The sequence below is a fragment of the Miscanthus floridulus genome, chromosome 19 (genome assembly GCF_019320115.1).
Source record: "Miscanthus floridulus cultivar M001 chromosome 19, ASM1932011v1, whole genome shotgun sequence".
NCBI lineage: Eukaryota > Viridiplantae > Streptophyta > Magnoliopsida > Poales > Poaceae > Miscanthus > Miscanthus floridulus.
Genome location: NC_089598.1, coordinates 14,683,230 through 14,694,938, shown reverse-complemented (window position 1 = coordinate 14,694,938; position 11,709 = coordinate 14,683,230). Strand labels below are relative to the sequence as shown.

Genomic DNA, 11,709 nt, shown 5'->3' with positions numbered 1-11,709 from the left:
CCACCCTGCCCCTGGTATCTGTATTACCCCGCAGCCCACTCCACTCTCTCCCATTCGCTCCCCTTTCTCCTTTCTCTTTGCCGCATGCGACGCCCGTGAAGGGTCGAGATGGCGACTAGAGGGGGGGTGAATAGTCTTTTCTAATACTTAATCGCGTCGGCTAACCGATACAAATGCGGAATTAAAACTAACGGTCTAGCCAAGACTACACCCCACTATATATGTTCACTAGCACCTTGCAAAGATAACAATTAAGCAATAAAGGTGCCGGGCTAGCTAGAGCTCTCCTAAACAATTCTAGGAGCAAGGTTACACAAACCTATGTCACTAGTACTTTAAGTGACAAGGGAGCTCCTACACATGCTAGTAAGCAAAAGCACAAAGCTAACTAAGCTCACTAGCAATGCTCAATAACAAGGCAACCAATGCCTAATTAGAGAGCGCAAATACTTAGTTACACAAACTAAGCAATGTGACTAACAAGGTTACTAAAACCAAATTAGCCATGCAAGGGAGCTACTTCTATGCTACACAAGCAAGAAGGTAATTAGCAAGCTACACAAGCTATCTAATTACAAGAGCAACTACACAAGCTTAATATGTATAAAAGTAATTGCAAGCTTGTGTAATGGGGATGCAAACCAACGGGAAGAACAAGGTTGACACGATGATTTTTCTCCCGAGGTTCACGTGTTTGCCAACACGCTAGTCCCCGTTGTGTCGACCGCTCACTTGGTGGTTCGGCGGCTAATTAGCATCACCCGCTAAGCCCGCACGTCGGGCGCTGCAAGAACCCACCCCTTGAGTGAGGGTAGCTCAATGACACGCTTTACTAGAGTTGCTCTTCACGGCTCCCGCGGGGCGAGCACAATGCCCCTCACAAGCACTTCTCCGGAGCGCCGCACAAGCTTCTTGCGCGCTTCGACGGAGACCACCACCAAGCCGTCTAGGAGGTGGCAACCTCCAAGAGTAACAAGCACCACCGGCTTGCAACTCGATCACCTAGTGCCACTCGATGCAACCTCACGATGCAATCGCACTAGAATCGCTCACTCACACAATCGAATGATCACTATCAAGTATATGTGTGATGGAGGGCTCCCAAGCACTCACAAGCATGGACACTAAGTCCCTTGAGGTGCTCCACACCAGCCATGGCTGAGGGCCACTTCTATTTATAGCCCCAAGGGCTAAACTAGCCGTTACCCCTTCACTGGGCAACGGTCGGGCCGACCGGACGCTGGACCTCAGCGTCTAGTCGCTCACAGACGACCACGTGTCCCGGTTCCAACGGTCACTTGACCTAACCGGACGCTCTAGCTTCAACTGACCGGACGCTGGACCCTCATCGTCCGGTCGTTTCCAGTAAGCTCCCGAGCATGACCGGACGCGTCCGGTCGAACGCGATCGGACGCAGCCAGCGTCCGGTCACTCTCCAGCTACTGCGTCACCGTACGTCAGCCTGACCGGACGCAGCCTTCCAGCGTCCGGTGCATTCAGATCCAGCGTCCGGTCAGTTGACCGACGCCAACATCTTCTCCATTCTCTTCACCCTTGCTCAAGTGTGCTAACCACAAGAATTTGCATCCGGCACAATAGAAAATAGACATTCCATTTTCCTGAAAGCGCCGAATCCCGCCTCACAAGCTCGGCGGGAGGGAGAGAGGGACCCAAACCCAACTCACCCCTACAAACACCACCTCCTTTGTAAATGTGCCAACACCACCAAGTGTACACCACCATGTGTATGTGTGTTAGCATTTTCACAATCATTTCCCAAAGGATGTTAGCCACTCAACTTGCCACGCCACTCGATCCTAGCGACAATGCAAAGTTAGATCACTCGAGTGGCACTAGATGACCGATATGCAAACAAGTTTGCCCCTCTTGATAGTACGGCCATCTATCCTAAACCCGGTCATAAACTTCTCTACACACCTATGACCGGTGAAATAAAATGCCCTAGGTTATACCTTTGCCTTGCGCATTCCATTCCATCTCCTTCAATGTCGATGCAACACATGCACCAACACGATCAACAATGATATGATCCACTTCATATCATCACATGATCATATTGGTTCATCGATCTTGACTCTACTTGCTCTTCACCGTTGCCATCGTCCATCGGCGCCAAGTCTTGCTCAAGCTTCACCGCCACGCGGTCCATCACTCCAAAGCCTTCGACTTGCCCTTCACGCTTGCAACCGGTCCATCAAGCCAAGTCTTGTATTGATCTTCTCCACCTTGATCACATGACTCAATGTCATGTCTCATGTGCATTTAAGCTCCTTCATCATCACATGTGTGAGCTTTGCAACATCTCCAAGCCATTTTCACCTCCATGGCATATGTTGCTCATATACATGTACCTGTGGACTAATCACCTGTGTATCTCACATAAACACAATTAGTCCACCTAAGTTGTCACTCAATTACCAAAACCAAACAAGGACCTTTCAGCCCGCCAGCCGCCACTGCCGCCGCGCACAACGCCACCCCCACCACAAGACATGTCCTCCCCGAGCACTTTGGCGATGGTGTAAAGGTATGTGCCTGCTTGAAACCCTATCCGCAGTCTGCATTGTTGCCTTGATTTGGGGGATTAGGGTTAGGGTTCGTTGACTTGATTCGGTTTTTGTCCATCTCTGCTTAGGCCAGTGATCTATTCCCTAGTTCCTCAAACAATGGACTGGACCGATTGTCCTGTTTGGTAAGATCAATCACTCCATCTCATTGCATTCAAAATGATAGATGTTGTGTACGAACCGTGGCGTGTAGGATGTTGTCTAACTCATTGATTTATTTTTTGTGGCTGCATCCTATCAGGATTGATCCTAGCAACGCGTTTAGATTAGTTGTTAATGTTCCTAAGTTTGTCGCCGATGGGTAGTATGGGCTAGTAGAAATGGCTGATCAAGAGCATGAACTGTGGGTGGATAGAAACTTGCAGTATAGTCTAGAGAAATTTCATGAGGAGATGGCCACAAAGATCATTTGGGGTCCATCACAAACTCTAGCAGCCTGGGTTCTTGACATCGACAGTGGTTCTGAATGGAACATCAGAAGGGATGAGCATTTTCAGTAGCTGATAAAGGACAGATGAGCTGACAGGGTTGCTTTTCTTGTAGTTGATGTGGTTAGCAAACATGGAGAGTCTGTTAATGCTAGTTCTGGTAGAAGGTGTGTTTCTGATGTGACAACTGGTGAAGGTAGTGGAATTCATGGTAATGGAGGTGGCAGAGCTTCTAATGCTGCCCCTGAGAATGTAGAGGGCACTGGTGATACCTACAGTACTCCTCCTCCTCTCTCTGTGGCTGCTGATGTAGCTGAGCCAGTTGATTAGGCCAATCTGACCATACTACCAGATGACAATGATGATGGTTGTGCCAATGCAGCTACTGATGAGGACAAAGTGTATAAGGCAATAGGATTTAAGGTTGTAGATGAGAGGGCGGAGGAAGCAGCTAGGGAAGCAATGCCTATCCCTACCATGACATTTGAGATGCAAAAGGATATGGGTGAATCTGCTATTCTAGTTGATGACAATGTGCTTGAGGAGCCAATGTTTTAGTGGGACAGGGACAATCCTGACATGTCTGTTGGTGTTTGTTACCCTGGTATGGATGATTTCAGGCTAGCAGTGAGGCAACATGCCATAGTAAAGGAGTTTAAACTTGCTACTGCTCATTCAGACACTCAGAGGTTTAGGGGTCACTGTGGGTCTCTTGGCTGCCCCTGGATTATTAGAGCTAGGACACAACATGATGGGAGTGTCAGGGTACATTTTTTGCTATGTTATTCACAATTTGATTCTCTAATTGTTCATTGTTTTATCAATTGATTACTTATGATGTTGTGTGGTGTGAATTTGTAGGTTCAAATAAATGAAGGAATACACAATTGTGCTTCTAGAGCTAGAGTTCTTAGGAAAATGGCATCACAGTCTTGGGTGGCAGAGAGGGTCATACCCTTACTAAAGAAGAAGCTAAGTATGGGCCCAAAGGTAGTGCAGGAAGAGCTTCAAGACAAGTACAAAATAGAGATCCCATATCAGACTGTTGCCTATGGCAGACAAAGGGTAGCCAACAAGTTGTTTGGAAAATGGGATGATTCATTTGATTGGTTGTATAGATTCAAGGCAGAGGTAGAGATGAGATCACTAGGTAGTATATTGGAGATAGACACAGAGATTGTGGATGATAAGGTTCACTTCAAGAGATTTTTTTGTTGTTTCAAAGCTACTATTGATGGTTTTAGGAATGGCTGTAGGCCATACATTAGTATAGACTCTATAGCCCTGAATGGGCTTTGGAATGGCCACCTGCCTGTAGCTCAAGCTTTGGATGGCCATAACTGGATGTACCCCTTGGCATTTGGTTTTTTTGACTCAGAGACTAAGGAGAACTGGACCTGGTTCATGGAGCAACTTAGCAAGTCCATAGGACCTATGGAGAACCTAGATGTCTACACTGATGCTTGCAAGGGCCTTGAAGCTGCAGTGGCCAAGGTTTTTTCTAACAGTGAACAGGGGGAGTGCTTTAGGCATTTGATGGAAAACATGAAGAAGTACTACTTAGGAGATGTTTATGCCAAGAACATGTGGCCTGTAGCAAGAGCATATACACCCCACAAATTTAAGTACTTCTTTGATAAGGTAGTAGATGCTAGTCCAGATGTGCTTAATTGGCTCAAAGAACATCACAACCTGCTGTGGGCAAGGAGCAAGTTTACCACAGAGATCAAGTGTGACTACATCAATAATAATCTAGTTGAGAGTTGGAATGCCTGGATCAAGGAGCACAAGGACCTACATGTTCACTGTTTGGCTGATGCTATTACAGAGAAGACCCTCACTCTTTTTGCTAAGAAGAGGAAGATAGCAAATGCACCATCTATTGGGATACTGCCTGCAGTTATACATCAGCTCAATGCAGGCTCTAGGGGTTTAGGCCATCTCAAGGTGACTAAAGGGCACCTAGAGGAAGCAGAAGTGACTGAGATTTACAAGGATAAAGAGGTTAGAAGGTGATGTAGATAAGGCCCGATCTTCCAAAATGTATGATAGCGTCGATTGGTGGAGACTCAATGTTCACAATCTAGGCTTCGAACTAAGACTGATTCGGACCCCCGCAACCGTTATACCACTGCTTCGTTGGTTATCAATCACGCGAACGTGATTGACCTCGCCGAGAAGGCTTTCCTGCAAGCGAATCGAGAACACAAGCAAGAACGAGATAAACGCAATCTGAAATTGAAAATAAATATGAGGCTTATGAAAATAAAAAGGAGTTCAAGTCTTCATTTAAAAGGACTAATCACCACAGGTGAACAAGATCAAGAACCGGGGCCCTAGTTCACAGCAAGCAGCCTTGATGGCACAGTTGCAGCAAAACAATATCTGTTTCACGAGGAAATTAAGAACTAAATAAAACCCAAACTCTAAGGAGAGTGACGACTGCTAATTATAGAGCCCTAGACATCACCCCCCTAGATGCACCCCCAAATGGGCTCAAACACGATATACGGTCCAACGGACCAAAAGACGGTATTGTAGCACCCTGGTAGATTCTAGATGCTGACTTATTTCGATGATTCCTGTTGATTTCGAAGGGCTTTTGACATGAGACCACTTGCATTGGCTTACTTATCTAATTAGCTTTCCATCCATATATGGATCGTCAAAAATGGAGTCCGAATGCGTCCTGGGTGACCAGTTTAAGGTAGACTGGTCCTGGACTTCGAGACGGGCTCGAACTTGAGTTGCTTTGGGCCTCCACCTCGAGGACTCGAACCGAATTAGCATCAGGCCTCCTTCTTGACTTGGACACCCTTATTGGCTTTCTACCCCTCCATACCATGCGCCAAATATGGTCGTATGCATGGGTGTCATGTCCTTATCATCCTCCCCTTCTTGACGAAAAGTCGTCATCGGCGTCGATTGTACTTGAAACTGATCCTGCACAACACAAAGGAGAACGGGGTTGCGAAGACAAAAGAAACTAAAATAATTGTGAAAAGAAACATGACCTGTTTCCAAGTTTCTAGCATGTCATCTCGCATAAAAATTTTAGCAAGCATGTAGACTCCATGATCCGAATGCATACGATGTATGTCAACACTATCCTGCAAAAAAATAGAACTAACCAAAGACAATGTAGGAATAGATGGTCTAGCAGACATAGGTAGCAACCAACAATGCTCCCCTTCTTGAAAGTGAACTTATTTCTTTGAGGAACATGAGAAAATGTTTGTATTATTATGTCTGCCCTCAAAATGATCATAATCTTGTACAACAAAAGGAGAATTCATATTACTACGAACATATACTCGATGTATCATATATTGTCCTTTGTTGTTATATTTGCCAATAATATGATATGTGTGTTTAGAAAACCAAGGCAAATTAGCATATTTAAAAAGGCTCTCCTCCAAACAATCTAGGTTACACAAAACATCAAATTCAATGTAACCCAAAGTATGTAAAGAAGACAATAGTTTGAGCTCATCGGTTTTAGTAGCAATATGAATAACATGTTTATTTTTAGCACAAGTGATTGGTTCCAAAATATGTAAAACTGAAGCATCATCAACCAATTCATCTTTATCACAAAGAACATCAAGCAAATTATTATAGGACAAAGATAAATCAAGAGAGGGTTCCACTAACAATTGCTCTATGATAGCATGGTTTGTGGAAAAATTTAGTACATTAAAACAATTCCCACCTTCCATGAGTGTAGCACCATGGACATTACCTGTGTTCTCAGTAGGAGTAATAGATGCATTGTGAAGTGATGGTTCTGAATTTGCATATGAGGTTGTGAGCTCCTCATTTTCTTCCATGTCATCCTCTCGCTTCTGTACATTATCCTGCAGAAGGTTAGTCATAGCAAGAGGAATAACAACAGACACTTCCTCTAAATAGTGCACCTCAGCATATGAAAGTCAAAACAGGAGGTGGATTAACAAAGGTTTCTCGCATAAGAAGTTTCATATCATTTCAAGTTTGAGGCTTATCAGAAGGATCTAAAGACTCCCACCAAGATAAAGCAGAATATCGCAAAACACTAGCTGCATTTTTTATCTTTCTCCTTGGACACATAAAGCGAGTAGCAAATATATTATCTATGGCAATTTCCCACTCCATATACTCATCAGCACCTATACCATCATAAGTCGGTGGATACGAACAACCTGTCATTGTTAGAATCAAACAAGAAAACACACAAGTATGTATTTTTCTATGAACTACTATAGGATGTGGTAAAGGAGTAAAGTCACACACTCTCAAGCGTCTTACCACAATCTTACAAGTGTTCTTACCAAAAAACAGGTGGTGCAATTGGTTAGTGATTGTGATACCGTTGAAGCTTGAGTGTAACAGTTGCAAGATGAACATATACTTGGTTAGAAGAAAGTGGAGCTTGGACAGAAACAATATAGTAGCAAGGAATAGCAATAATTTAATTCAAAAATTGCAAGATTAAAAAGTAGTCCCAAGCTAGTCTATGTCGCCGGCCTAAACTCATCCTGGACCTAGTTCAAGCAAGCTACAATACAACTCAGCACAAAGACTCAAAAGAATGCAAGCACTTCTGAATTTTTCTTCACTTTTTTCACTTTCTATTTTTTTCTTCTTTCTTTTTTGGTGTGGCTGTTTTTTCTCTCTTTTTTTGTGCACCTTCTGTCTTTTTCTTTCCTTTCTTTTGTTTCTCAGAAGAACACTGCAATACAAATTATTTGAACACACAACTTGATATGCTCAAAGCTAGGCTGATAGAGTTATAGATGCACAGCTCAAAACCACTCAGTTCTATGTGGTCGATCAAGGAAAATTCTTGGGCTCTCAATGACAAGGAGGGAAAGCGACTGATTTTTATGGAAACAAAAGATATTTTATTACGAGCAAACCACGACGTAGCACGATAAGTTTTGTTTGGCGCAAACTAGCAAGGCAGCAACACGTTCGGAGGACACAATAAAAAAGGATTGACCTTTTGCCTTTCTAGCGCTTTGAAAGGAAACCAAAATATTTTATTACTCAAATACAACTCTCTCATTCCTTCTCTGACGTAGATTAGCAGATGCAAATTCACTGTCTGCACTTTGCGTAAAATAGATGCACAACCACCTGACGATCAGATTCACATGACAACAAGGATACTAGATCAAGACTCAAATAAACCAACAAACACAAGGACACACAAGGGATGACCATTCAATAAAGCAAACTGAATTAAAAATATTGCAAGGTACAAAGGGGCTGTAGGATATTTTTTGGCTTTTTTGGACTATAGGTAATGCAAAAACAGTAACAATCTAAAGGGAGAAAACAAAGTTATACCTAACGGGCAACAAGGGCTCTGATACCACTTGATGTAGACAAGGCCCGATCTTTCGAAAGATATGATAGCATCGATTGGTGGAGACTCGACGTTCATAATCTAGGCTTTGAACCAAGACTGATTCGGACCCCCGCAACCGTTACACCACTGCTCCATTGGTTATCAATCACGCGAACACGATTGACCTCGCTGAGAAGGCTTTCCTACAAGTGAATCGAGAACACAAGCAAGAACGGGATAAATGCAATCTAAAATTACAAATAAATATGAGGCTTATGAAAATAAGGAGTTCAAGTCTTTATTCGAAAGCACTAATCGTCATAGGCGAACAAGATCAAGAACTAGGACCCTGGTTCATAGCAAGCAGCCTTGACGGCACAGTTGCAGCAAAATGATATCTGTTTCACGAGGAAATCAAGAACTAAACAAATCTCAAACCCTAAGGAGAGCGATGACTGCTAATTATAGAGCCCCAGACGTCACCCCCTGGACACGCCCCCTAATGGGCCCAAACACGATACATGGTCCAACGGACCAAAAGACGGTCTCGCAGCACCCTGGTAGATTCTAGATGCTAACTTATTTCGATGATTCCTGTTGATTTCAAAGGGATTTTGATGTGAGACCACTTGCATTGGCTTTCATATCTAATTAGCTTTCCATCCATATGTGGATCGTCGAAAACAGAGTCCGGATGCGTCCTGGGTGACCAGTTTAAGACAGACTGGTCCTAGACTTCGAGACAGGCTCGAACTTGAGTTGCTTTGGGCCTCCACCTCGGGGACTCGAACCGAATTAGCCTCAAGCCTCCTTCTTAACTTGGACACCCTTACTGGCCTCCTACCCCTCCATACCATGCACCAAATATGGTCGTATGCATGGGTGTCATGTCCTCATCAGAAGACATGTTGTCTACCTGCCACAACATGTCTACACATGTAGAGAGCGATAGCTTACTGGAAAGCCTTGCTCACATGCACTGGCTGTCATCATAACCCTGAGGCAACCCAATATGGATCAGTATGTGGACAAGTACTACTCAGTTGAGAAGCTCTAGGCTGCATACCGTGGGATCATTCCCAACATAACAGATAGAGGACAATGGCTAGAGGTGGACAAAGAGCTTCAAGTTGTTCCCACCAGTTACGCAGAAGACTAGACCACCAAGAAGGCAAAAGAAGAAAAGGCATCTTGCTCCAGGTGAGAGAAGTGGCAAAGCAACAAGACAAGTGAAATGCCCTAACTATGGTGAGTATGGCCACAGGAGTGGAAGCTAGAGGTGTCATCTGACTGGCACAAAGAAAATGTAATTTACACACTAACTGATTTCTATTATTGTTGCCTTCAAACTATGATACCTAACACTAGTATTATAGGAAAAGAACTAAGAAGTCAACACCTAGACCTGGGAGGAAGAAGAATAAGACAAACCATACACCAAGTGGAGCAAACACACCTAGGACAAGGACAACAGTGGCTAGAGAAGCAGCAACTAGGGCAACAAAGGAGGCCCAAGAAGCTGTAGCCAAGGCATCTACAATAGCAGAAGCTGCAGCTGCTGCTAAGAGGGATGTCCTAGATGTGCCACCACTTGAGGTTGAGCCTCCACCGCCATCACCACCCTCTACAAGCACTAGGAGGTATGCAATACTTAAACAACATTACAACTTGTGTAATTGAGGCCATTCTGATGTAATTTCTTCACAAATAGAAACCTATGCCATGAACTCCAAGTTGTGAGTGAGCTAGATGAAACTACAACAGTAACTGTTGACCCACCTCCTAAGAAGTTCACTCCAAGGAAGAAGCAGCTAGCAACCAAGACCAAGAAGAGTCCAGCCAAGAAGGGGAAGAAGTGAGTGAATGGAGTGGAAAACAGCAGGGAGGACATTCATTTTTGTTGTAAAAGGCCCTCAAAATGACTTCTTTTGTGTAATTGAGGCCTTGTCTTGGCTAGACATGCTTATATAAGTGGCCAGGACTATGTAAGTGGCCTAAACTATTGTATGTGGTCAAAACTTGTGGCAACTCCTCTGAACAACAATTCTGTTTGATGTGGCCTAAGTGTAGCATTGCTGGTTGGTTTATGATTAATGTGTTCCATCTGTTATGTGTGATCTGTTATGTTGAATCTATCATGGTTAACATGTGTTTGATCTGTCTTGTGTTTGTTGTTAACATGTACAACTGTTTCAGTTGATCTATCTTGTGTTTGTTACCGAGTTAGGCATTGCCAAAAGACACATTAAAACACAATTTACACATTGTCACATTGAAACACAATTTTCATTTTCATACATTGTCACATTGAAACACAACTTTCATTTTTCATACATTGTCACTTCATTGCAACATACATCACAACGGATCCAAAAACAACAGATATAACATACACAATGAACATGTTCATCTTCCAAATCAATGTCTCCATCTTGTGCTCCAGGTCTTTCCTATTGTTGTCGGGACCATTTGGACTGTCAACTGAAACATCTTCATGATCCACCAACTTTGCCCGGTTGGAGGGGCGAACCTGGATGATGCCCTTCTCCTTCAGCTACTCGAAGTACTGCTTCTCAAATCTATAGTACCAACACAGCTTGGGAAACTTAAAAAAAAAACCAAAGTTAGAACCCTAACTGTGACAATGGGGGATGGGCATTACATAGAACTCACCCCGTTCCTCGCACACTTGAAGTACAGACGCCCGTGGTTATCACCATCCTTCTTGGTTCGCCCCTCCACCACCCGAGTAAGGCCGCAGTCCGGGCAAGGGATCAACGGGAAGCCGCTCAACTCACCTACTGGATCCACACAGACGGAGACGATGCGGGAGCTCCGGGCACCTTGGACCCGACTCCTTGCCTTTGCAGATGACTCGACGTAATGGGACAGGGACATGTCTCGCGGTAAGGGGCGGCGTTGTGTACGGCGGCGGCGGCGGCTGGCGGGTGACGCGCGCGGACCAGAGAAAAGAGAAAGGGGAGCGGATGGGAGAGAGTGGAGTGGGCCACGGGGTAATACATACGCCAGGGGCAGGGCGGTCATTTTACATCGGCCTGCTGACTCGGATCCAAGAAGGACAGCGGACCTGACGTGCCACGCGAGCAAAAGTGGCAAATGTGTATTGTTTTTCTCTCTTCGATGCAAAAAAACGTAACACCAAGGGTCTGTTCGTTTGAACTTATCAGCCGGTTTATCAACTAGAATCTACAATATTTTTCTCTCACAACAAAAACAGCTTTAGCCGGTTTATCAGCCAACTTTAATACCAGCCGAACATGCCTCAAACCTAAAGATGCTATCTCAGAAGTCGCCATCGATAATAATGGTAAAAAGTTAAGGGCCTGTTTGGTTTCTTAGA

At 44.3% G+C, this 11,709-nt stretch overlaps 1 protein-coding gene across 1 annotated transcript; it reads left to right on the top strand.

The window, feature by feature from the left end:
- Positions 1-2,908: 2,908 nt before the first annotated feature.
- LOC136525598 (uncharacterized) lies at positions 2,909-5,032 on the top strand. Its single transcript, XM_066518535.1, has 5 exons — positions 2,909-3,047; positions 3,132-3,281; positions 3,399-3,567; positions 3,637-3,781; positions 3,878-5,032. The coding sequence occupies exons 1-5, from the start codon at positions 2,909-2,911 to the stop codon at positions 5,030-5,032; spliced, it is 1,758 nt and encodes a 585-aa protein (XP_066374632.1).
- Positions 5,033-11,709: the final 6,677 nt, after the last annotated feature.

Excerpts from the sequence above, each read along its gene's own strand:
- LOC136525598 (XM_066518535.1), top strand. The coding sequence starts at position 2,909 with ATGGCTGATCAAGAGCATGAACTGTGGGTGGATAGAAACTTGCAGTAT. Across the intron at positions 3,048-3,131 it reads GGTTCTTGACATCGACAGTG|TTGATGTGGTTAGCAAACAT; the intron begins GTTCTGAATGGA and ends CTTTTCTTGTAG. Across the intron at positions 3,282-3,398 it reads TGAGAATGTAGAGGGCACTG|CTACTGATGAGGACAAAGTG; the intron begins GTGATACCTACA and ends GTGCCAATGCAG.